The 27808-nt window shown below is 38.2% G+C and overlaps 1 protein-coding gene across 3 annotated transcripts in view; it reads left to right on the forward strand.

The window, feature by feature from the left end:
• The window catches only part of TPGS2 (tubulin polyglutamylase complex subunit 2), a 69990-nt gene that overhangs the window by 7842 nt on the left and 34340 nt on the right, over positions 1 to 27808 (forward strand). For all 3 annotated transcript variants that reach the window (XM_047697433.1, XM_047697434.1, XM_047697435.1), the window contains exon 2: positions 1026 to 1105. In XM_047697433.1, coding sequence (XP_047553389.1) covers positions 1026 to 1105 — 80 coding nt within the window. The remainder of the gene's footprint in view (positions 1 to 1025; positions 1106 to 27808) is intronic.

A 27808-nucleotide genomic window follows, 5' to 3' on the forward strand; every position in this document is an offset into this window, starting at 1 on the left:
TATTCTGAAACCTGGAAGAGAAGAACCTGCCTCGCCTCTTTTCTAACTTCTAGTGGTTTGCCAGCAGTCTTTAACATTCCTTGTATCACAGATCTGTTACTCCACTTCTCCATCTTCATGTGGCCCTCTTCCCTCTGTCTCTCCACAAAGCATTCTTTTCATAAGGACACTGGTCATATTGAATTTGGGGCCACCCTACTCCACTGTGACCTCATCTTAGTGAATTCTATGTTCAATGACCTTCTTTCCAAATCAAGTCATATTCTGAGGAATGGCAGTTAGGACATCAACGTATATTTTTTGAAGGACACAGTTCAACCCATAGCCAAGTTTATGTCTTAGATTAAGGATTTTAAAATCCTGAGTGTGGGTAAACAGACAACTGGAGAATGTAGGAGGAGGTATTAAAATCTGTTGAATTCCAAGTCAGGTGGCTTCTTTTTTACCTCAGAATGAATGCTAGAGCATAGCTCCACAAAGAGGTTATTAGGAGACCTTTTACTGCTTTCAAGACTTTAGAGAAATGATTTATTTTGTTTTCACTGTATTTGTGGATGGAATCCAGTTTTCATAGTGTTAGCCTATACTATACATCTGGGAACCCATAGAGTACAGATGGGTTTTATTTAGAAGAAAAACTAGGAAATAAGTTTTGTATCTTGTAAAAGTTTATTGAGGTGCTATTCTTTATTCCTTCTGACAATGTTGTAAGTGAGAAGTTGAGTTACAAAATCACTAGGAATGTAGAATCTCTGATTTTTGTTCAACAGTTGAAGTACCGAGCAGAGACTGAGTGTAGTAGGTGTTCTGATGTTCTTTCTACCACGTTGATTGCGTGGTCCTAGGTTGTGGGACTGAGGGCCTTTGAAGGACTGACAGTTCTCCCTGTTTTTTATCACAGGGGTAATAAATGCTACTCAAAGGAATCTGATATTCCTAGGTACTCTCCAACAATCCGCCTCTAGTATTGAAATATGTGAGAGCACTTCCATTGCAACTCTACAGACTTTCTTTTCCTCTTCCAGAATCTTCCCCAGGTGTGACAGAGGTGACTATCATAGAGAAACCACCTGCTGAACGTCATATGATTTCTTCATGGGAGCAAGTAAGTGTTGCCCTTTTGAATCCTCACATCCCCACAAAGAGAGCTCAACTCCCAACGGCCCTAAGAAGGAAAAATTAAGGCAGGAAACTTGTTCTTACCTCAGGCCATAGCTGCCTTTAGGGTAGAGTTCACCCTTCTCTCTCTTTCTATTCGGGCATTCCCTTCAATCCCATACCATTTCCCCAGCCTGGAGCATCTCCTCTGAGCCCCACTATCATTTGGAGGCAGTGGAACTTCAGAGTTGTATGCAACAGAGCTAAAAATCCAGCAAGGAAGGAAAAATTTAATATTAATAAGCATGCTGGGCAGAATGTGGGTAAGTGTTACTGAGAAATACTAACTAGATTAATAGCTACTGCTTCCCCAACACCTCCTCTGAATTTGTATTTATTTATTCAGTACAAGTTTTAAGTTCCTAAAATGGAACCAGGCATTGTGATTGGTGTTGATTCCTAGGGATTCAGTGATAATCAAAAACCAGTTCCTTATCTCTTAATGTTACTAAGACATAGTGTAGATCGTTATGAGTATAATTAACAAGCAGATTTAGCTCTGTGAGAGAGAGAGGCAAACAGCATTATCAGGAAGCTTGACCTAGTCTGGAGGTTAAAGGTTTTTCCCAAAGAGATTAGGAGAAGTTGTTAACCAGGTAGATGGGATCTGGGAAGTGGGCTTTCAACGTGTATAAAGGCTTTGAAATGATAAGGATTAAATTTTCCAAGAGCATAAAGCAGGTCCCTGTGGCTGGTGCACAGGAGAGCAAGGGAGAGAGGTTGGCAAGGACCAGCACTGCTCTTTTGTGGGGGTGTGGGGAGGTGGGGTGGAGGGGGAGCAGAGGAAGAGAGAATCTTAAGTACATGGCTCTCGATCTCACAACCCTGAGTTCATGACTTGAGCTGAGATCAAGAGTTGGACACTTAATCAACTGAGCCACCCAGGTGCCCCTAAGCTTTTAGTTAACGTACAGTGCTATATCAGTTTCAGGTGTACAATTTAGTAATTTAACACTTTCATACATTACCCTGTGCTCATCACAAGTGCACTCCTTAATCCCCATCATCTATTTAACCCATCCCTTTCTCTCTGGTAATCCTCAGTTTTTTCTCTATAATTAAGAATCTGTTTCTTGATTTGTCTCTCTCTTTTCTTCTCCCTTTGATCATTTGTTTTGTTTCTTAAATTCCACATATGAATGAAATTGTACAATATTTGTCTTTCTCTGATTTATTTCACTTAAGCATAATACACTCTAACTCCATCCATGTCCTTGCAAATGGGAAAATTTCATTCTTTTTTTATGGCTAATATTCCATTGTATGTATATGCCACATCTTGTTTATCCTTTTATCTATAGATGGAAACTTGGGCTGCTTCCTTATCTTGGCTATTGTAAATAATGCTATTATATAAATGTTATTATATAAATGTGTGTATCCCTTTGAATTATTGTTTTTGTATTCTTTGGGTAAATACCCAATAGTGTGATTGCTGGTTTATAGGCTAGTTCTATTTTTATCTTTTGAGGAACCTCCGAACTGTCTTCCACAGTGGCTGCACTGTTTTGCATTCCCACCAACAGTGCAAAGGGGTTCCTTTTTCTCCATATCCTTGCCAAACACCACCACCTGTTGTTTCTGTTGTTGATTTTAGCCATTCTGACTGGTGTGAGATGGTATCTCATTGTAGTTTTGATTTGCATTTCCCTGATGGCAAGTGATGAGGATCTTTTCATGTGTCTGTTGGCCACCTGTATGTTTTCTTTGGAAAAACATCTTTTACTTATTTTATAATTGTATTTTTTTTTTAAAGATTTTATTTATTTATTTGACAGAGAGAAATCACAAGCAGGCAGAGAGGCAGGCAGAGAGAGAGGAGGAAGCAGGCTCCCTGCTGAGCAGAGAGCCCGATGTGGGGCTCGAACCCAGGACCTGGGATCATGACCTGAGCCGAAGGCAGCGGCTTAACCCACTGAGCCACCCAGGCGCCCCATAATTGTATTATTTGATTTTTGGATGTTGAATTTGATAAATGCTTTCTATATTTGGGATACTAACCTTTTATCAGATATGTTATTTGCAAATACTTTCTCCCATTCTGTAGCTTGTCTTTTAGTTGTTTTCTTTGCTGTGCAGAAGTTTTTTATTTTTATATAGTCACAACACAAAAGTTTATTTTTGCTTTTGTTTCCCTTCAGGAGACATATCTAGAAAAAAGTTGCTTTGGCTGATGTCAAAGAAGTTACTGCCTGTGTTCTTTTCTAGGATTTTTATAGCTTCAGGTCTCACATTTAGGTCCTTAGTCCATTTTTAATTTATTTTTGTGTACAGTATAAGAAAGTGGTTCCGTTTTTTTTCTTTTGCATGTCACTGTCCAGTTTTCCCAACACCATTTGTTGAAGAGACTGTCTTTTTCACATTGGATGTAATATTTCCTGCTTTGTCAAAGAGGGACCATATAGTTGTGGGTTTATTTTTGGGTTTCCTATTCCATTTCTATTGATCTCTCTATCTTTTTTCGTGCCAGCATCATACTGTTTTGATTACTACAGTTTGATAATATAACTGGAAGTCCAGAATTATGATGCCTCTAGCTCTGCTTTTCTTTTTCAAACCTGCTTTGGCTATTTGGGGTCTTTGTGGTACAGCACAAATTGTTTGTTCACAGTTCTGTGAAAAATGCTGTTCATATTTTGATCAGAATTATATTAAATGTGTAGATTGCTTTGGGTAGCATAGACAGTTTTAACGATACTTGTTCTTCCAGTCCATGAGAATGGAATGTTTTCCCATATGCATTGTCTTCAACTTCTTTCATCAGTGTTTTTATTTTTCTTTTTGTTTTTCTTTTTGTTTTTAAAGAGAGAGAGAGCCTGCAAGCTGGGGCAGGGGCAGAGGGAGAGGGAGAATCCTCAAGCCAAGTCCCTGCTGGGCACAGAGTCCTACCCGGTGCTTAATCCCAGGACCCCGAAATCATGACTGGGACCGAAATCAAGAGTCACACACTGAACCGACTGAGCCACCCAGGCACCCCTCTTTCATCAGTGTTTTATAGTTTTCTGAGTACTAGTTTTTCACCTTGTTGGCTAGGTTTATTCCTAGGTATCTTATTATTTTTAGTGCAATTGGAAACAGGATTGTTTTGGGGGATTTTTTTTTTTTTTAAATGTATTGTTGGATTTGGTTTGCTAGTATTTATTTGAGGATTTTTGCATCTATGTTCATCCAGGACATTGGCCTGTATGTCTCTTTTTTAGTTATGTCTTTATCTGGTTTTGATATCAGAGTACTGCTCGCTTTAAGGAATGAATTTGGAAATTTTCCTTCTCTTTCTGTTGTTTGAGAAGAGTAAGTATTAACTCTTTAAATGTTTGGTAGAATTCACCTATGAAACCCTCTGGCCCTGTACTTCTGGGGAGTGTTTTTAGCATTCAGTTTCTTCGCTTGTTATTGGTCTGTTCAGATTTTCTATTTCTTCCTGTTTCTGTTTTAGGAGTTTATATGTTCTAGGAATTTATCCATTTTCTTCTAGGTTGTCCAATTTGTTGGCATATAGTTTTTCATAATATTTTCTTATGATTGTTTGTATTTCTATGGTGTTATTTCTTCTCTCTCATTTTTGATTTATTTGAATTCTTTTTCTTTTTTTCCTGATAAGTCTGGCCAGAGGCTTGTCAAGTTTATTGATTTTTTTTTTCAAAGAACCAGCTCCTGGTTTTATTGAATTGCTTTATTGTTTGTTGTTGTTGTTGTTGTTGTTGTTGTTGTTGTTTTGGTGTCTATATCATTTATTTCTGCTCTAGGGTTTATTATTTTCTTCCTTCTGCTGCTCTTAGGCTTTGTTTGTTATTCTTTTCCAGTCTCATTTAGGTGTCAAGTTAGGTTGTTTGAGATTTTTCTTCTTGAGGTAGGCCTGTTTTGCTATAAACTTCCATCTTAGAACCACTTTTGCTGTATCCCAGAGGTTTGGGACCATTGTATTTTCATTTTCATTTGTTTTCGCATACTTTTTTGATTTCTTGTTTGATTTCTTGTTTGATTTCCTGGTTGACCTATTCATTGTTTAATAGCATATTATTTAACTTCCGTGTGTGTGTGGTCCTTCCAGATTTTTTTCTTGTGGTTGACTTGTCGTTTCATAGCATTGTGGTCAGAAGATATGCATGGTATGATTTCGATTTCTGTTTTTAAGATTTTATTTATTTGAGAGACGAGAGAGAGAAAGTGAGCACAAGCAGGGGTGGGGAGGGGCAGAGAAGAGGGAGAGCAGACTCTCTGCTGAGCAGGGAGCCCACCACACAGGGCTTAATACCAGGACATGAGATCATGACCGAAGCTAAAGGCAGATGCTTAACCGACTGAGCCACGCAGGTGCCCCTGATTTCCATCTTCTTGAATTCGTTGAGGTAGGTTTGTGGGCTAATAGGTGACCCGTTCTGGAGAATGTTCTGTGTGCACTTGAGAAGAATGTGTATTTTGGTGTTTTAGAATAGAATGTTCTCATGGACGGGACTGGAAGAGATTATGCTGAGTGAAATAAGTCAAGCAGAGAGAGTCAATTATCATATGGTTTCACTTATTTGTGGAGCATAACAAATAGCATGGAGGACAAGGGGAGATGGAGAGGAGAAGGGAGTTGAGGGAAATTGGAAGGGGAGGTGAACCATGAGAGACTATGGACTCTGAAAAACGATCTGAGAATTTTGAAGGGGTGGGGGGTGGGAGGTTGGGGGCACCAGGTGGTGGGTATTGTAGAGGGCACGGATTGCATGGAGCACTGGGTGTGGTGCAAAAATAATGAATACTGTTATGCTGAAAAAAATAAAAAAAAAAATCAAAAAAAAGAATAGAATGTTCTGAATATATTTGTTAAATCTATCTGTTGGAGTGTCATTCAAACCCACTGTTTTCTTGTTGATTTCTGTTTACATGATCTATCCATTGATGTAAGTGAGGTGTTAAAGTCCCCTAATAGCATTATTATATGTTTGTTATTAACTGTTTTATGTATTTGGGTGTTCTATGTTGGGTGCCTAAATATTTATAATTGTTATATCTTGATGGAATGTTACCTTTATTATGGTATAGTGTCCTTTTTTATCTTTTGTTACAGTCTTTGTTTTAAAGTAAATTTTGTCCAATATAAGTATTACTACTCCTGCTTTTTTTTTTTTTTTTTGACATGCACTTCTGTGATAGATGTTTTTCCATCCCCTCATTCTCAATCTGCAGGTGTCTAAAATGAGTTTCTTATATGGAGCGCATGGATGGCTCAGTAGGTTTAGTGTTTGCCTTTGGCTGAGGTCATGATCCCAGGGTCCTGGGACTGAGTCCTGCATTGGACTCCCTGCTCGATGGGGAGTCTGCTTCTCACTCTGCCCCTTCCCACTGCAAATTCTCTCTCTCTCTCTCTCGCAAGAATAAATAAAATCTTTAAAAAAATAAAATGAGTCTCTTGTGGGTAGCATATAGATGGGTCTTGTGTTTTTATCCACTCTGTCACCCTTTATCTTTTGATGGGAGTGTTTAGTCCATTTACATTCAAAGTAATTATTGATAGATACATATTTATTGCTACTTTATTACTTGTGTTTGTTTCTGAAGATTTTCTTGGATCCTTTCTTGTCTGTCTTTGATTTTGCTGATTTTCTTTAATGATATATTTGGATTTCTTTGTCTTTATATTTTGCATATTTATCAATGGTTTTTTTATATGTGATTGCCATTAGGTTTGCATATAACCTCTCCTGCGTATAGCATTATGTTTGAAGTTGATCGTTTCAGTTCAGACCCATTCTTTTCTCCTCTCTTCCCCACATTTTTGATATATGTTATTTTATATCCCTTTTGTGAGTTCTTTGACTCATTTTTTTTATAGCAAAATCCATTTTTATTCCTTTTGTGTTTCCTACCTTTGTACTGCCACTTTGGTCTCTCCTTTGCACTCAGCGGAGGAGTTTGCTCTTTATTATGAGAGCAAAGGAGAACCATTGAAATGTTTTAAGTAGGGAACTAGGAAGGTCAGATTTCTGCTTTGGAAAAATCACTTTGTCTGAGGAGTAGCAAATGGTTTGACAACAGGGCAAAAAATTACCCTGCCGTTTAATGAGTACCTGTTAACATGTGTCATTTAATTTATTTTAGTTAATCCTTATAATAACCCTGCAAGATAGGTATTGATACCTTTATGTTATAGATGAAGAAACTGAGGCCCAGGAAGGTGAAAGAATTTGTCCTGGTTCACATAGCTACCACGTGGTGGAGCCTGAATTCAAACTGAAGAGTTACCTGCCTCTAAGCACATGCCATGTCCGCTCTGCCAGACTGTCCCCGTAATGGAGGCCAGCACTGTGGCAGCCTCCTCCTGGTCACAGCACAGTATGTGTGCAGGTTCAGGGCCTGCCAGCAGGCTCACCCTCCCTGGGTGGAACCAGCAGCACCTTCTCGGGCAGCTCAGTAATTGGTAGTTCAGGTTTATCTCCTGGACCTCAGCTCAGCCACCACTCCAGCTCCTCATGGGCTCTCTTAGCTCACACCCTCATTTCCATTCACAGTTCATAATAGAAAAGAGGATTCTAGAACAGTGTATATCTCTTGACTTCTTACTTGCTGATTGGACAGAGCCTGCTTCTGGTGCAGCTATGCCAGCCTGGCCTTGCTGGCATTGTTACGGTCCTCTGATCCTTTAGGGAGAGCTGCTTTTGTGAGAGCGAGATCGTGGTATTTTCCTGTCTGCCTAAGAGGGGGAGATTCCTGGCTTGGAAAGCCGAGTTCATAGACCTGGGTGGGAAGATGAGAGGGTAGGAATGCCTTATCCTGGGTGGAACACCATTAAGGGTGTATCATATCATGTATCTTATTTAATGAAGTAATTTCTGAGGCATAGTCTTCCTTGTGTCTTACACCAGATATTCCCCCAGAACTCTCTAAGATGACTTTATTCATTTGTCCTCATTGAACTTGTAGTTTATTCATTTGGAGCCTCCCTTCCATGCCTGGTTTTTAGGGCTGGAATGTGCCTCTGATCTCATACAGATCTAATCTGCCTTCTTGAGATGCATCTTTATCAGGCTCTCTTCAGATGAGACTGACGTTTAGGGGAAGGTGGTTATAGCACTTGTTAAATCGCCATTGGAGATCTGAAAGAAGTAAAGGGTAAGTGTGAGAAAAAGAGATTTTTAGCTTACTGAAACTATAAATGCAACATTTTCTTCAGGCATACTCAGTTGCAGAAATTTCTTTGAAAGCACCCAGAATAATAAGATACATTGATTTGGAATTTCCCATTGAGTCCTTTACTGGCGATATCCCACACTTAATTAAAGCACATATAGTATTAGGATCAGTAACAGAAATTCACTTGACTGGTTCCTTGGTTGAGCTTTTTGGAGGCTTGTGGGATACAAAAAAGCTAATGTGTGGACGAAGACAATAGAAGGAGTTTGGACTGTGTACTTTTAAGACTCAGTTTTTCACACTTTTTTTCTGATTATGCTCTATAAAACATGGTCACTACAGAAAATGTGGAAAACACACACAAAAAAATTAAGAAATGAAAAGTCCTCTAGGACTTCACCACTTAGAGACAATCACTGTTAGTACACCTTTAGTTGTGTGGGTAGATGGAGGGTAACCAATGAGTAGTGTGCTCTTGGGACCCCCGAAGAGTCCATAAATGGGAAGTGGTCCACGGACTTCCTGAAATGTATGTCAAATTTACTAATACGTACCTTTTTCTGCAAAGCTATTTCTTCCAATTTTGAAAGGGACTCATAACCTTTAAGAACAGGTTTTTGTAATGATTTTTTCTTTAATTTTTTTGTTTTAACTGAAGCATAGCTGACTCTTGATGTACGTTAGTTTCAGGTATTCAACATAGTGATTTGACAAGTTTACACATTATGCTTTGCTCACCACACGTGTAGCTACCATCCGTCACCATACAGGGCTATAACGGTACCATTGATGGTGTTCCCTAAGCTGTGCCTTTTATCCCCGTGACTTACTCATTTCATTCCAGCCTGTACTTTCCCCTTCCCCTTAACCAATTTTGCCCATCCTCTGCCCCCAGCAACCATCAGTTCTTTGCACTTATGGGTCTGTTTCTACTTTTTCTTTGCTTGTTTTTTAGATTCCCCATTTAAGTGTAACAATGTGATATTTATCTTCACCTTTCTGACTTATTTCATTTAGTGTAATACCCTATAGGTCTGTGCATGTTGTTGCAAATGGCAAGATTGCATTTTTTTTCCATTCTTTTTTATGGCTGAATAGTATTCCATTGTACATATATGGTACATTTTCTTTATTTATCTTGGTTTCCATATCTTGGCTATTACAAATAATGTTGCAAGAAATGTAGAGATACCTGTGTATTTTTGAAATAGTGTTTTCATTTTGATGGGGGGCGGGGGATACCCACTTCTGGAATTACTAGATCATAAGGTAGTTCTATTTTTAATTTGTTGAGAAGTCTCCATACTGTTTCCCTCAATGGCTTCACCAATTTACATTCCTACCAACAGTGCACAGAGGTTTCCTTTTTCTCCACATCCTCACCAATACTTGTTTCTTATCTTTTTGATTTGAGCCATTCTGACTGCTGTGCAGTGGATATCTATCATCACGGTTTGATTTGCATTCCTCTGATGATAAGTGATCCTGAACATATTTTCATGTGTCTCCTGGCCATCTGTATGTCTTCTTCAGAAAAATTCAGGTTCTTTGCCCATTTTTAAGTTGGATTATTTGAGAATTTTGGTGTTAAATTGTAGAAGTATTATATACATTTCAGATACTAACCCCTTATTTCATACACCATTTGTGAATATGTTCTCCCATTCAGTAGGCTGCCTTTCATCTTGTTGATGGTTTCCTTTGCTGTGCAAAAACTTTTTATGTTGGCATAGTCTCAACACTTTATTTTTGCTTTTGTTTCCCTTGCCTGAGGAGACATATCTAGAAATAGAGTAAGGTTTTCATTCAAAATAGAGGTAGAACTTTATGTGTTATTTGTTGGTACCTACTTTTGTCACTTAAGCAGTGGATGGCAGAAGCTTTGAGCCCATCTGAAACTCCCTTACCCCAGTTACTTACCCAGGTGGTTCCTGAAGAGTGTGATTGCACAGGAGCAGGCTTGGTAGGGCTCCCTGACTTGTGCCTGCCCCAGGAAGTGCCTATCCCAGAGGAGCAGGAAGGTCTCCAGGGGCTGATGATTCCCAGTTTTCTCTAGAAAACTGGCCTTAAAGACTTTTCTGCTTGGAGACACCCCAGCCAGGGCCCGGTTGCCATGTGGGACACCTGCTGTCCACAGTTGCTCAGTACACCAGGGTGATAGAGGTCCTCCCAGAAGAGGCCGCTACTGCTGCCCTGCTCCTCGGGACAGATGTGGCCCCTGGGGAAGCCCACTGAGATAAGATAGGGGAGTAAGGCTGGGGCGGCACCAATGCGAGGAGAACAGTCTGGATGGAGTAGGAAGGAGTCTTTGGCAGCTCTGGGCCCATCACTAGATGATACACCTTCTTTGGGTCTCCTGTTCATCATCCATTTAAAGAAGTGGTTTGAAATCAGTATAACTGAAGGGACTCATCCAGTTCTAATATTTTGTGATTCTTTGGGGAAAACACGGGAAGAAAAGGCTGAAAACTAAAACTTAAATGACCATATACCTGCTGCAGTCTCCTCAGGTTGGAGGAATAAGAGAACCACTTCTTTCCATGTTCATGTATTTCTCCTGTTTCTGTTCCTTATAAAACACTTCCAGTCTGCCTGGTTGGTGTAGTTGTCTGAGTCATGTATGTACAGCGTGCCTGCTACCTGCCTCTTGTGATGATGGTAGTTCATAAGACCCAACGTCTGTACGGAGCTTTTCATCTTTCAGGCACGATGACAGCATCTGCCTCCTCACTCTCACAGCATCCTGGTATCAGGAGAGTTCTATTATTAAGTATTTCAGTGGCATTTCATAGTTGCAGAGAGCTTTACAATTCTTGATTGGTTAGACTTTCCAATCCCCAGATAAAAATTCAATTTACTGATGGTGAAACTATGGCCTACAGAGACCAAATGATTTGGCAGAATATCTCCTCTCTTTGTAGGCTCACTTTTCCTACAGTCTACAGAGAGTGGGTTCTGAACCTTCTTGCAGATCTGTCCCTCACATGCCCTGCTCAGAATCTACTATAAGCCTTCCCGGTGGGAGGGAGCAGCCCGTGACACTTTGTCACCAGGGAGCCCTTCACCTTGTGCTCTTGCTCTGCTCCGGAAGCCCTTCTGTGTTCTCCACAGCTCAGTCCCTCCCTCTCCAGGGCTTCGCTTCTTGCTGCTACACTGGCATCCATTCTAGAAGGTCTCCCCATCTCTTTAAAAACAAAACCTGTAACCTTGGGTTTTCCTCTAGCTCCTTGGCTATTTGTGCCTTTGTGTGCACAGCCAAGCATGTGGGAAAATGGTCTAAATCAAGGGTCAGTGCACTTTTTTTTTTTTTTTTTTAGATCAGAGAGTAATATTTTGGGTTCTGGGGCTGTATTCTCCCTCAGCCAGTCATCTCTGCCATGGTAGCACTGAAAGCAGCCACGGGCAGTGCTGAAATACATGGGCGTGACAGGGTCCCCAGAAAACATTTGCAAAAACAGGTGGCAGGGTGGAGATATTCAGGGGGCCATGGTTTGCTAACCTCTGGTCTAAGTTATCAGCCTCTTCGTTCACCTCCCAGTTAGTCTTCATCCTTCCACAGCCTCTCTTTCTCTACTACCATTCTGTGGACACCACTGTCACAAATCACCAGGGACCACTTCACTGCTGAATCCATCTTTGTCTCACGTGGCATCACCTGCATTTCCGTCCACCACTCCCTTCTCTGCCCTGCTCTCTCCTTGCAGTCTGTGGCACCACCCTCTACCCGTTATCTCCACATTTGCAAGATACATATTTGTCTTTGTAGAAATTAGAAATGTGTTTGGCTCAAGGAAATATAATATTAAACTAAGAATAGCTTAAACAAGTAGGAATGAATATTTCTTGCATAATAAGACCTGAGGTGGACGGTTGCAGTAGCTTCATCAGCCCTAATCTGTTAAGCCATTATCACTAATTCTCTCAGCCTTTTTTTTTTTATTTTAAATTTTATTTATTTATTTGACAGAGAGAGGGGCAGCGAGAGAGGGAACACAAGCAGGGAGAGTGGGAGAGGGAGAAGCAGGCTTCCTTCAGAGCAGAGAGCCTGATGCGGGGCTCAATCCCAGGACCCTGGAATCTTGACCTGAGCCAAAGGCAGACGTTTAATGACTGAGCCACCTACGTGCCCCTCAGCCTTGTCTTTTAAGGGGCCAAATGACTGCTACAGCCCCACCTGTCACCTGCAAGCTCAGGGCAGGAAGAAGTAAGGGAAGTTGCCAGTTGTATCTGTCACCTTTTAATAGGGGAACAAAAGTTTTTCTAGAGCCCCCCCCACTTATTGGACTTGGATTTACATTTTAATGTCCTGCACTTATTGTAGAGGAGGGCCTAAAAACAAGTATTGAACTGGGCACATTGCCATCTCAGACAAAATTAGGGTTCTGTCAAGGAGGAAGATGGATTTAAGTAAGTAATTCATGCCACAGCCTTCTCTGTACCTCCTCTGTACCTTTCGGTTCTTAGTGCCCAGCATGGTATTTATTCCATAACACTTAAAAAAAATTTTTTATCTTTACTAAATGAGTGAAATAGATAAAATACAAAGGTCATAAAGAATATAGAACTTTCCTGAGGTGACCCACCTTCGTTTCCATAAGCATTTTTTAATTTCGGCTCCAAGAATCAGGCTGCACAGCCAATGTCTCAGAATCAAGAAGGCTGCAGGGGCCAGGCCTTCTCCCACAAATTCCCCCAGGTGTAGAAACCTTTTGACTAGTTAAACCAGGGGCATTGCTGTTGGAAGGCTATCTGTCTTGGCTGATGTCTGTCATATATAGAGTTTCACCAAGACATGTGGTGCCCCAGGCCAATGCTTACATATTTTTTCATCATGCATGTTTAGAGGAAGACTTGATGGTTGTATGCAGAAAGGATTGGCAGGTGGGGAGAGTATGTTGCCTCTCCTCGGGGTCTTAAGCAACTCAGACCCAGACTTTCATAGGGCACCACCAAGACAAAGGTTCCAGTTAACTAGCACCCCCCTTTTAGGTGGGAGTTTGAGGATGTATTTGAGAATTCACTTGGAGGTCTCTCACTAGGCCTTCACAGCCCATCCATGTTTTCCTTTTACTACATGGGACATCCTCCCTGAGAAGAGTTTTGGTAGAGGGAGTTGTCCTCACCGCCTCAGTTTCCAGTTTGATTTTAGTGCAGTGGGCATCCTGGGCAGTTCCTCCTCTGCTGTGGTTGCAAATGGGGCACGTGGAGTGCCTGCCCAGCATGGACAAGCACTTTGAGAAACATGAATTTCTGTGCCGTAGCCCCTTTGCCTGCCTGATCCTACATCTTCTGCCCAGCCCGCTTCCCCAGGACAGTGCCCTCTGAAAAGGAGGGAGCAGTGGGGGAAGCAGGGGAAAGTGGACAGCTCTTAGCCATTCCCTCCAGGCTCAGGCAGTGCTCAGGAAGGTTTTCTAGAAATGAAGCTGATAGCTCCCAAAATACCAGAGTGTATGCAGCAGTCACACAGCTTATGGTGGCCTCTGTCTAGCGTAGCTTAAGGAGGCTATTGTAGTTAGCTGCTTTAGGAGAAGAAAAGAAAAACAAAAATTGGGATCTCTGTGACAGAATCAGCATTGGGCTACAGAGATTGCTGTATCGTGTTGATGCCACCTTATTATTTCAGAAACTGGTCAGCAGTGAGATTCTCCCTTCTTGACTTTCTCCCCAAATCCTCCTTCCAAGCCTGATACCCCCTCTTTCATTCACTTTCTGCTTATCTTCCCCATACCCCACAAAATAAAGACATCATGAACCTGGTGGGGAGAAGCCCTCTGAAGTTGGCAGATTCTTAGCTACAGAAGAGCACTCTCTTTCCGATTGGGCAGAGAGAATTAAATTGTCAGTAGCTCCAAGTCACCTGCCAGGGTAGAGGAGCCACCTAAAAGTGTACCCTGAGAGCCCCACTCCGAAGGAAGGGACTAAAACCCTGCAGGACCAGCCACAATCTGGGGTGCCCTGTGGTGAGGTTTGCAGCCGGGAAGCAACAGAGCCAGGGCCCACAGTAATTTTTATAAGAATGACAGTGCAGGCTTAAGATTTTTATGAACTTGGTCTACTTGACATTTTGTATGTTTATATTAGTATTTCAATGTATGAAAATTTGATTTCACTGATTTTTGTTCTGTTTATGAATCCTGAATAATTTTTTATGTGATGCCATAAAATAATACCAGAATTTCTTCTTTGCATAAAATAAATACCATAATAAATACTACAATCATTTCTACTGGAATTCTCCAGCTTAACTTACAAGATGACCAATGCCACCTTAGCTCTTCTCAACTAGGATTTCATGGAATCCAGGTTAGAAAGGCTGATAGGCCGTTGTTTTTACATCTCTACCACTAGGTGGCACTAGGGACCAAAAATCTCAGAGTAGATGCTAGACTTAGCCGGTGACAGAAGGAACAAGGATTTTGTCAGAACACTGAAAGTTGTAGGCTTCCTGTGCTAGGGTTCTGGGGATGGGAGAAAGTCACTCTGTATACACACTTTTTCTCTCTGAGAGCACATAGGATGTGCCATTCAGGAGGCCCTAGGAACAAGTCCAGGCAACTTACTAGGTAGGAAAATAAGTTAGCTGAGAAGTCTGAGGCGGCTTTAGGTTGCGCATCTGTGAAATTGGGAACTAGATGGCAAAAGATCAAACAAAATTGATCACGATGTGTATTTTCATTCATAGATCAGGGAAATGAAAAACCCATTTCATTAAAATGACAGCTATTGTGAATATAATAATTTTAAAACACTGCTTAAAATCACATACAAGGTTGAAGTTTTCTTCTCACCTACGTTTCTTGAAGATGCTGTTCTAAAATCTTAATTACCTGCCAAACTCACACCCCCTCCTGCCTCCGGTGGTTTTTTAGACTGTCTTAGAGATTATTCTTGAAATTGGATTCAGAGAGTTTGGGAAGCCTCACAGTCACTCAGCTAGTGGCAGAATTGGAAAGTAAATTCAGATTGTCCTGCTAGGTTCTAACTTCTGTGCATCGCCTGCCTAGAACTGACCAGCAATTCGATCTAGAGCGGTGTTCAGTATCTCATCTCACAGGGGGTCCAATAAGCCAAAAGTTTTGGGTGGAGTTACTGATATGTTCCCCTTCTGTCTATAACCATGATAAGAAACCAGCCCGAAGGGTCCAGGAAAGGGAGTGAAGAACCTGTCCTTCTGTCCGCTCCAGAGACTTGATTGGCTAGGGAAGATGATCAGGCATGTGCACAGATGTGAGTTACTTGGAACTTAGGGTGTGCTCCTGGGACCTCTTGAAAGGATACTAAGCTATTTCTTTATTCTTTTCCGTTACCAGATTGGATGATTTGCTATCCATATGAAACAGTTGTTCATGTTCTGTTGTACATTTTTACTTTCTAAGAACTTTCAGAACTCTTAGGTTCATTTCATTAAATGTTCTAGAAGTCTGTATTCTTTGAAGATGATCTCATTTATCCAATAATTTGTTTCGGAAGGTAATTTAGGAGCATGGGTCTGGAATTTATGGCAGCGATCGTTTTCCTTCAATATCATCAGAACTTTGCCTAGATTTTCCTCTCAAAGGTTGTTCCTTCTAATCTTCCTCCTCAGCTTCTCCTTTAGGTTTTTCTCCAGCTAACATCTCTGCCTGGAGGCATTGTCAGGTCCAAGCAGGTATCTACACTGTCTTATCTGATGAGGCAAAACAGAGATCCAACTGGTGACTGTCCTGTAGACTCTCCCTCTCTAACAGAGTTGTTTTTGTTTTAAATGTTAGTGAGATATAATTGACATACATTATTGTGTTAGTTTTAGAGGTAGAACGTAATAGTTTGAGAGAGATATATATGTAATAATGATATATATATCCACACAATGATTACCATAATCATACCATAACTTGCATCACCACACATACTTCTAAGTTTTACTTTTCTTATAATGAGAATTCTTAAGATTAACACTCCTAGCAACTTTTCAAACACACAGTACAATATTGTCAAATGCAGTCCCCTTGCTGTATTTTATATCCCCCGACTTATTTATAACAGGAAATTCGTCCTTTTTGACTCATTGTTCCCCACTCCTCACCAAGCTAGGAATTTGCTTGTTTGTTTAGATTCCACACGTGAGTGAAATCATGCAGTATTTGTCTGATTTTTTCACTTAGCATAATGCCCTTGAGATGGAGCCACGTTGTCACAAATGGCAAGATTTCATTCTTTTTATGGCTGAATTATATTCCAGTGTGTGTGTATGTCTCTGTGTGTGTATACCGTACTTTCTTTATTCAGCCATTGGTGGACACTTGTTTTTTTTCCATATCTTGGCTGTTACACACAGTGCTACACAGAAACAGGGATGCATAGATCTTTTTGAATTCACGTTTTTGTTTTCTTTACATAAATACCCAGAAGTGGAATTGCTGCATCATATGGTGGTTCCTATTACTAGTTTTTTGAAGAAACTCCATACTGTTTTCCATGGTGACCACACCAGTTTATATTCCCACCTGCAGTGCACAAGCATCCCCTTTTCTCCACATCCTCGCGAACACTTGTTTGTGTTTTTGATTTAGCCATTCTAACATGTGTGAGATGACACCTCGCTGTGATTTCAGTTTGCATTTCCCTGATGATTAGTGATGTTGAGCACCTTTTCATACACTGACTGTCCATCTGTATGTCTTATTTGGATGTCTATTTAGTTCCTCAATCCATTTGTAAATTGGATTTTTTTTTTCTACTGAGTGTAGGAGTTCTTTATATATTTTAGATACTGACCCCTTATCAGGTAAATGAGTTGCAAATATTTTCTCCCATTCACTAGGTTACCTTTTCATTATGTTGTTGATTTCCTATGCTGTACATAACAAGTGAAATATCCCACTTGCTTATTTTAGTTTTTGTTGTCTTCTTCTGGTGCCAGATAGAAAAAAAACATTGTCAACACCAGTGTCAAGGAGTTTACCCTGTGTGCTTTGTTCTAGGAGTTTTATGGTTTTAGGTCTTATATTCAACTCTTGAATCCATTTTGAGTTGATTATTGTATACGGTGTATGGTGAGTTAGTGGCTGAATTAGTTCTTTTGCATGTGGCTCTCCAGTTTTCCCAACACTATTTTTTGAAGAAGCTGTCCTTTCTGCAATGTATTTTCTTGGTTCCTTTATCAGAAATTAATTGACCATGTATGGGCGGGTTTATTTCTGGGCACTCTTGATCTGTGTGTTTGTTTTTATGCCAGTACCACTGAATTTTAAATATAATAGCTTTGTAACATAGTTTGAAATAAAAAACTGTAATGCCTTTAGCTTTGTTCTTTTTTCTCAAGATTGCTTTGGCTCTTTGGGTCTTCTGTGATTCCATACAGACTTTAGGACTGTTTTTTTCTGTTTCTGTGAAAAACATCATTGGAATTTGAATAGGGATTGTATCCCTATTCTTCCAGTCCATGAACATGATATCTTTTCTTTTTTTTTTTTTTTAAATTTTCTTCTATTTCTTTTATTAGTGTCATAGGAATTTCAGTGTATAGGTCTTTCACTTCCTTCATTAAATTTATTCCTAGGTATATTATTATTTTTAATATAGTTGTAAATGAGGTTGTTTTCTTAATTTCTCTTTCTGATAGTTTGTTACTAGTGTATAGAAATGCATTTGATTTTTGTATATTGCTTTTGTATCCTGCAATTTTACTGAATTTGGTTATTCTAATAGTTTTTTTTTATGGGGTCTTTAGAGTTTTCTCTAAATAATAGGTCATTTGTAGATAAAGATTGTTTTCTTTCTTCCATTCTGATTTATATGCCTTTTGTTGCTTTTTCTTGTCTGATTTGTCTGGCTCTGGCTTCTAGTACTATATCTAGAACGGGCATCATTGTGTTGTTCCTGACCTTAAAGGAAAAGCTTTCAGCTTCTCATTGAGTATGATGTTTGATGTGGTTTGTCATATACAGCCTTTATTTTTTTTATATATATATACAGCCTTCATTATGTTGAGGTATGTTCTCTCCCTACCCACTTTGTTGAAAGTTTTTATTATGAATATATATTGAATTTTGTCAAATGCCTTTTCTGAAACTACTGAGATGATCATATGATTTTTATACTTAATTTTGTTAATGTGGTATATCACCTTAATTTTTCAACGTTGAACGATCCTTTCATGTCTGGAATAATCCTGCTTGATCATAGTGTGTGATCCTTTTATGTATTGTTGGTTTAGGTTTGCTAATACTTGGTTGAGGATTTTTGCATCTATGTTCAGCAGGATTATTGGCCTGTGATTTTCTTTTCTTATAGTGCCTGTGTCTAGTTTTGGTTATAAGGTAATGCCAGCCTCATAAAATGAGTTTGGAATTGTTTGAGAAGGATTTGTATTAATAATTATTTAAATGTTTGGTAGAATTTAGTTATGAAGCCATCTGGTCCCAGACTTTTGTTTGGAGGTTTTTGTTACAGATTCAATCTCCTTAGTAGTAATTTGCCTGTTTAGATTTTCTGTTTCTTCATGATACAGTCTTAGTAGGTTGAATGTTTCTAGGAATTTGTCCATCCTAGGTTTTCCAGTTTGTTGGTGTATAATTACTTGCATTAGTTTTTCTCATTCTTTGTGTTTCTGTGGTATCTCTTATAATGTCTTCTTTTTCATTTCTGATTTGAGTCCTCTTTTTGTCTTGGGAATTCTAGCTAAAGGTTTATCTATTTTATTGTTTTTTTTTTTAAGAAGCTCTTAGTTTCACTGATATTTTCTGTCATCTTATTCTTTATTTCATTTATTTTTGCTCTAATCTGCTATTTCCTTCCTTTTCTTAATTTAGGCTTAGTTCATCTTTTTCCAGTTCTTGAGACGTAAATTTAGATTGCTTATTATAGGTCTTTTTTGTTTCTTATATAGGCTTTTCTCATTATCTTCTCATATAACTTCCCTCATAACTTCCTTCCCTACTTTTGCTAAGTTCCTACGTTTGGGCATGTTGTATTTCCATTTTCATTTGTCACAAGATATTTTTTATTTCTCCTTTTTATTTCTTTTTTGAGCCATTGGTTGTTCTGAGCAAGTTGTTTAATTTCTGCATATTTTGTGAACTTTCCAGTCTTTATCTAATTGATTTTTAGCTTCATACCATTGTGATTAGAAAGATACTTGATAGGATTTCAGTCTTTTTAAATTTATTAAGACTTGTTTTGGGGCCTAACATATGATCTGTCCTGAAGAATGTTTCATGTGTGCTTGAGAAAAATGTGTATTCTGCTTGTGGATGTAATGTTCTGTGTCTATTAAATTCATCTGGTCTAATGTTCATTTAAGTCCAGTGTCTATTGATTTGCTGTCTGGATAATCTATTCATTGATGAAAGTGGGTATTGAAGACTCCCTATTATTATTGTATTGCTGTCTATTTCTCCCTTTAGGCCTACTAATAATTTGATTTATATATTTAAGTGCTCCTATATTTGGTGCATAAATATCCTCTTGTTTATTTCCTAGTACAGTCTTTGTCTTAAAGTATATTTTTTTGCTGATAACAGGTAAAGCTACCTCTGTTTTTGTGACTTCTGTTTGCATGAAATGTCTGTTTCCATCCCTTCACTTTGAATCTCTGTGTGTCCTTAAAGCTGAATTTAGTCTCATGTAGGCAGCATATAGTTGGGCTTGTTTTGTTTTTTTTTTAAAGATTTTATTTATTTGAGAGAGAGACAGTGAGAGAGAGCATGAGCGAGGAGAAGGTCAGAGAGAGAAGCAGACTCCCCATGGAGCTGGGAGCCCGATGTGGGACTCGATCCCGGGACTCCCAGGATCATGACCTGAGCCGAAGGCAGTCGTCCAACCAACTGAGCCACCCAGGCGTCCCAAGTTGGGCTTGTTTTTAAATCCAGTTAACCCTATGTCTTTTTTTTCTTTAATAGTTGACATACAGTATTGTATTAGTTTTAGGTGTATAATGTAATGATTTGAAATTTATATACATTATGAGATGATCACCACGATAAGTTCTCTTTACCATCTGTCGTTATACAAAGTTGCTACAGTATTATTGACTGTATTCCCTAATGTACTGTATATCCTTATGATTTATTTGTTACACCTGTAAGTTGTACCTCTATCCCTTTTACCTGTTTTGTCCATTCCTTACTCCCCTCCTCTCTGGCAATTACCAATTTGTTCTCTGCATTTATGAGTCTGTTTCTATTTTGTTTTGTTCATTTTCTTTTATTTTTTAGATTCCATATATAAATGAAATCATATGGTATTTGTTTTTCTCTGATTTATTTCACTTAGTATAAATATTCCACTGTGTTCATTTTTAATTGAATTATTTGGGGCTTTTTGGGGTTCAGTTGTATGTATGTAATATCCAAAATTTATGGATTTTGGATATTAACCCCTTACTGGATATATCATTTGCAAATATTATCTCCCTTTTCTTTTTGTTGATGTTTTCCTTTGCTGTTCATTTTTTTAGTTTGATGTAGTCCTATTTTGTTTATTTTTGTTTTATTGCTCTTGTCTGAGGAAACATCCAAAAAATTGTGGCTGAGACAAGAGTTTCCATGTGTTTTCTTTTAAGACTCTTACAGTTTCGGGTCTTACATTTAAGTCTTTAATCCATTTTGAGGTAAATTCTGTGTATGGTGTGAGAAAGTGGTTCAGTTCCACTGTTTTGCATGTGGCTGTCCAGTTTTCCCAGCAACATTTGTTGAAAAGACTCTTTTCTCCCCATTGTACATTCTTTCCACCTTTGTTGTAGATTAATTAACCATACAGGTATGGGTCTGTTTCTGGACTCTCTATTCTCGTTCTTTTGGTCTATGTGTCTGCTTTTGTGCCAGTATCCTATGGTTTGGATTACTATAGCTTTGTAGTATAGTTTGCACTCCAGGAGTGTGATACCTCCCGCTTTGTTATTTCTCAAGATTGCTTTGGTTATTTGGGGTCTTTTGTGGTTCCATACAAATTTTAGGATTGTTTGTTTTAGTTCTGTGAAAAATCCCATTGGTATTTTTATAGGAATTGTATCAAATCTGTAGATTTCTTTGCATCATTTGGACATTTTAGCAATTCTGATTTTCTGATCCATTAGCATGGTATCTTTCCATTTACTTCTGTCATCTTCAGTTATTTTAATCAGTGTTAGATAGTTTTCAGAGTATGAGTCATTCACCGCCTATGTTTATTTTTAGGTATTCTTTTTGATGAAATTGCATATAGGATTTTTTTTTTAATTTCTCTTCCTGATTGGTAGTAGTGTATTGAAATTTCTTTATGTTAATTTTGTATCTTGCAACTTTACTGAATTTATTTATCATGTCTAATGGTTTTTTGGGGCAGTCTTTAAAGTTTTGTGTAGACAGTATCATGTCATCTGCAAATAGTTCAGTTTTACATATTTCTTACCAACTTTAGATGCTTTTTATTTCTTTTGTTGTTGGATTTCAGGTACTATGTTGAACAAAAGTAGTGAGAGCAGGCATTCTTGACTCATTCCTGAGCTTAGAGGAAAATATTTCAGCATTTTACTACTAGTGTGAAGCTTGCTGTGGGTTTGTTATACATGACCATAATTATGTGGAGGTATGTTTCCTCTATACTCACTTTCTTGAGAGTTTTTATCATAAATGAATGTTGAATTTTGTCAGGCTCTTCTTTTGCATCTTCTGAGATGATCATATGAGTTTTATCCTTCATTTTGTTAACGTGGTATAACACATTGGTTGATTTATGGATACCAAACTACCCTTTCATCCCTGGAATAAATCCCGGGGATGATCATGGCATATGATCCGTTAAATGTATCATTGAATTCAGTTTGCCATATTTTGTTAAAGATTTTTGTGTCTGTGTTCATTAGGAAATTTATCTAGTTTGGGTGTCAGGGTCTTGTACAATGAATTAGGAAGTGTTCTTTCCTCTTTAATTTTTTTGAAATAGTTTGAGAAGTGTAGGTATTGGGTATTAACTCTTCTTTAAGTGTTTGGTAGCATTCACCTGCCATCTGGTTCTGGAGTTTTGTTTGCAGTGAGGCTTTTTATTACTGACTCAATTTTTTTACTGGTTATTGCTGAGTTTTTCTCTATCTTCCGGATTCACTCTTGGAAGATTGTATGTTTCTAGGAATATATCCATTTCTTCTAGATTGTCTAATTTGCTGGCATGTAATTATTTATGGTAGTATTTTGTAATCCTTTGTATTTCTGTGGTTTCAGCTGTAATTTCTCTTTCATTTTTGTTTTTATTTTCTATTTCTATTTTCCTTTGATGATTCTCACTAAAGGTATATCAATTTATCCTTTCAAAGAATGAGGTGTAGGTTTCAGTTATCTTTATAATTTTTTACTTTTTTAGACTATTTCATTAATTTTAGCTCCAGTCTTTATTACTTTCTTCCTTCTACTATATTTGACCTTCATTTGTTCTTTTTCCACTTCCTTTAGGTATAAAGTTAGACTGTTTATTTGAGATTTTTTCTTGTTTCTTGAGTTAGGTCTCCATCACTATAAGCGTCCTTCTGACATCAGTTTTTGCTACATCTCATGTATTTTGGAATGTTTTGTTTTCATTTTTATTAGTTACAAAGTATTTTTTCATTTCCTCTTTGAGTTCTTTGTTGGTTGTGTACTATAGTGGTGTTTGGCCTCCCATGTGTTTGTGTTTTTCTCCAGGTTTCTTTTCCTTATTATTGATTTCTAGTTTTATACCATAGTTGTTTTAAAAGATGCTTGATATGATTTTAGTCTTCCCAAATTTTTGAGATTGGTTTTTGTGGCCTAACATGTGATATGTCCTGAAGAATGTTTCATGTGCACTTAAAAAGCATGTGTATTCTCTGTTTTTAGATGGAATGTTCTGTATGTATCTATTAAGTCCATCTGGTCTAATGTGTCATTTAAGGCCACTGTTCTGTTGATTTTCTTTCTGGCTGATGTATCCACTAATGCATGTGAGGGTGTTAAAATCTCCTAATATTATTGTATTACTGTCCATTTTTCCCTTTAGGTCTGTTAATATTTCCTTTACATGGTTAGGTTCTCCCATGTTGGGCACATAGATATTTGCAGTTGTATCTTGTTGAATCTTTATCATTATGTAATCTTCTTTTTCTCTTTTTACAGTCTCGGTTTTAAAGTCTATTTTCTCTGATTCAAGTATTGCTACCCCGTCTTTTATTTTCATTTCCGTTTATATGGAATATCTTTTTCCATCCCTTCACTTTCAGTCCTTGTGTGTCCTTAGGTCTGAAATGAGTCTCCTATAGGCAGCATATGTATGAGTCTTGTTGGTGTTTTTTAATCTATCCAGCTGCTGTATGTCTTTTGATTGGAACATTTAGTTGATTTACATTTAAAGTAATTTTTTAAGTTTTTATTTTAATTCCTTTAGTGAACATACACTGTTTTATTAGTTTCAGGTGTACAATATAGTGATTGAGCACTTGTATACATCACTCAATACTTATCACAAGTGCACTTCTTAATCATCATCTATTTCACCCATCCTCCCATCCCCCTCCCCTCTGGTAACCTTCAGTTTTTTATAATTAAGAATCTTTTTCTTGATTTGTCTCTTTCTCTTTTTTTTCTCCTTGGATCATCTGTTTTGTTTCTTAAATTCCACATATGAGTGAAATCATATGGTATTTGTCTTTCTCTGACTCACTTATTTTGTTTTATTATGATATGTTCTAGCTCCATCCATGTTATTGCAAATAGAAAGATTTCATTCTTTTTTATGACTGAATAGCGTCTGCCTATATTCATATATATATATTCATATACACACACACACACACATCCTGCATCTTTATCCATTCATCAGTCGATGGACACTTGGGCTGCTGTCATATCATGGCTATTGTAAATAATACTGCTATATAAATGTGGGGGGGTGTATGTATCCCTTTGAATTAGTGTTTTTTTTGTTTTTTTTTTTTAATTCTTTGGGTAAATACCCAATAGTGTGATTGCTGGATTGTAGGCTAGTTCCATTTTTAACTTTTCGGGGAACCTCCATACTGTTTTCCACAGTGGCTGTACCAGTTTGGATTCCTACTACCAGTATTCCACATCCTCACCAACACCTCTTGTTTCTTGTGGTATTAATTTTATATATATATATATATATATATATATATATATACACATATACATATATATATATATATTTTTTTAAGATTTTATTTGTCAGAGAGAGTACACACAAGCAGGCAGGCAAGCAGAGAGAGAGGAGGAAGCAGGCTCCCCGCCGAGCAAGGAGCCCAATGTGGGACTTGATCCCAGGACCTCAGGATCATGACCTGAGCCGAAGGCAGCGGCCTAACCACCTGAGCCACCCAGATGTCCCTAATTTTAGATATTCTGATAGGTGTGAGATGATATCTCCTTGTAGTTTTGATTTGCATTTCCCTGATACTGATGTTGAACATCTTTTCATGGGTCTTTTAGCCAACTGTATGTCTTCTTTGGAGAAATGTCTCTTCCTGTCTTCTGCCCATTTTTAAATTGAATTGTTTGTTTTTTGGATATTGAGTTGGAAAGTTCTATATTTGGGATGCCAACCCTTTACTGGATATGTGATTTGCAAATATTTTCTCTCATTCTGCAGGTTGCTTCTTAATTTTGTTTATTGTTTCCTTTGCTGTACAGAAGCCTTTTATTTTGATGTAGCCCAATAGTTAATTTTGGTTTTATCCCTTGTCTTAGGAGATATATCTAGAAAAATGTTGCTTACAGCCTATGTCAGAGAGATTACTGCCTGTTTTCTTCTAGGATTTTTATGGTTTTAAGTATCACATTTAGGTCCTTAATGCATTTTTAATTTGTTTTTGTATATGATGTAGGAAAATGGTCCAGTTATTTTCTTTATTACATCACTGTCCAGTTCTCCCAATACCATTTGTTAAAAAGACTCTCTTTTTCACATTGTTTATTCTTTCCTGCTTTGCCAAAGATTTATTGACCATATGGTTGTGGGTTTATTTCTGAGATTTCTGTTCTGTCCTGTTGATCTGTGTGTCTTTTATTGGTGCCCGTGCTATATGCTTTGATGATTACAGCTTTGTAATATAGCCTGAAGTCTGGCTATACTTGGTTTTCTTTTTTCAACATTACTTTGGCTCTTCAGCATCTTTTCTGGTTCTACCACATCAATAAAAGAAAGGACAAGAACCATATGATCTCCTCAATAGATGAAGAAAAAGCATTTGACAAAATACAACATCCTTTCTTGATTAAAAACTCCACAGTGTAGTGTAGAAGGAACATAACTCAATATCATAAAGGCCATGTACAACAAACCCACGGAGAATATCATCCTCAGTGGGGAAAAACTGACAGCTTTTCCCTAAGGTCAGGAACAAGGAAGGGATGTCCACTCTTAACACTGTTGTTTAGCATAGTACTGGAAGTCCTAGCCTCAGCAATCAGACAAAAAAAGAAATAAAAGGCATGCACATTGGCAAAGAAAAAGTTAGACTTTCACTCTTCACAGACAACATAATACTCTATGTAGAAAACCCAAAAGAAAACCCAAAATTGCTAGAACTGATGCAAGAATTCAGCAAAGTCAAAGGATATCAAATCAATGCACAGAAATCATGTGCATTTCTATACACTGACAATGAGGCAGAAGAAAGAGAAATCAAGGAATTGATCCCATTTATAATTGTGCCCCAAACAGTAAGATACCTAAGAATAAACCTAACCAAAGAGGTAAAGGATCTGTATTCTGAAAACTACAGAACACTTACAAAAGAAATTGATGAAGACAACAAAGAAATGGAAAAACATTCCATGCTCATGGATTAGAAGAACAAATATTAAAATGTCTATACTGTCCAAAGCAATCTAGACATTTAGTGCAATCCCTATCAAAATACAATCAACGTTTTTCACAAAAAAAGAACAATCGTAAAATTTGTGTGGACCATTGAGTTTTCATTTTCATTTGTTTCCATGTACTTTTTTATTTCTTCTTTGATTTCCTGGTTGACCTCTTTATTATTTGGTAGCATGCTTTTTAACCTCCACCTTTCTGTGGTCTTTCCAGATTTTTTCCTGTCGTTGACTTCTAGTTTCATGGTGTTGTCCTTGGAAAATATGCATGGTATGATTTCGATCTTGAATTAGTTGAGGTTTGTTTTGTGGGCTGATATGTGATCTGTTCTGGAGAATGTTCTGTATACACTTGAAAAGAATGTGTATTCTGCTGTTCAAGGATGGAATGTTCTGAATATATGAGTTAATCCATCTGTTCCAGTGTGTCATTCAAAGTCGTTAACTTGTTGAGATTGATGTACATGGAATGTTAAAGTCTCCTATTGTTACTATATTAGCGATTATTTCCTTTATGTTTGTTATTAACTGTTGTATGTATTTGGGTGTTCCTATATTGGGTGCATAAATATTTAAAATTGTTACATCTTCTTGTTGGATTGTCCCTTTATTACTATATAATATACTTCTTTGTCTCTTGTTACAGTCTTTTTCAAGATTTTTTAAAAAAAATTATGACAGAGAAAGAGATAGTAAGAGAGGGAACACAAGCACAGGGGAGCTGGAGAGGGAGAAAGAGGCTCCCTGCTGAGCAGGAAGCCCGATATGGGGCTTGATCCCAAGACGCTGGGATCATGACCTGACCCAAAGACAGTAACAACTGAGCCACCCAGGCACCCCTACAGTCTTTTTTATTTTATTAACATATAATGTATTATTTGCCCCAGGGGTACAGGTCTGTGATTCATCAGTCTCACACCGTTAGCAGCACTCACCATAGCACATAGCCTTCCCAGTGTTCATCACCCAGCCACCCCATCCCTCCCACCCACCTCCACTCCAGCAACCCTCATTTTGTTGCCTGAGATCAAGAGTCTCTTATGGCTTGTCTCCCTTTCTGGTTTTCTTGTGTTTCATTTTTCTTTCCCTACTTCTGTGATCCTCTGCCTTGTTTCTCAAATTCCTCATATCAGTGAGATCATATGATAATTGTCTTTCTCTGATTAATTTATTTCGCTTAGCAAAATACCCTCTAGTTCAATCCATGTCATTGCAACTGGCAAGATTTCTTTTTTGATGGCTGCATAATATTTCAGTGTGTGTGTGTGTGTGTGTGTGTGTGTGTGTGTGTGTGTATCACATCTTCTTTAGCCATTCATCTGTTAATGGACATCTAGGCTCTTTCCATAGTTCAGCTGTTGTGGATATAGCTGCTATAAACATTGAGGTGCACATGCCCCTTTGGATCACTACATTTGTATCTCTAGGGTAAATACCTAGTAGTGTAATTGCTGGGTCATAGCATAGCTCTGTTTTCAACTTTTTTTTTTAAGATTTTATTTATTTATTTGACAGAGATCACAAGTAGGCAGAGAGGCAGGCAGAGAGAGTGGAGGAAGCAGGCTTCCTGCTGAGCAGAGAGCCTGATGCAGGGCTTGATCCCAGGACCCTGGGACCATGACCTGAGCCGAAGGCAGGGGCTTTAACCCACTGAGCCACCCAGGTGCCCGTTTTCAACTTTTTGAGGAACCTCTGTACTGTTTTCCAGAGTGGCCGCACCAGCTTGC

Source organism: Lutra lutra, chromosome 12, assembly GCF_902655055.1.
Source record: "Lutra lutra chromosome 12, mLutLut1.2, whole genome shotgun sequence".
Taxonomy (NCBI): Eukaryota; Metazoa; Chordata; class Mammalia; order Carnivora; family Mustelidae; genus Lutra; species Lutra lutra.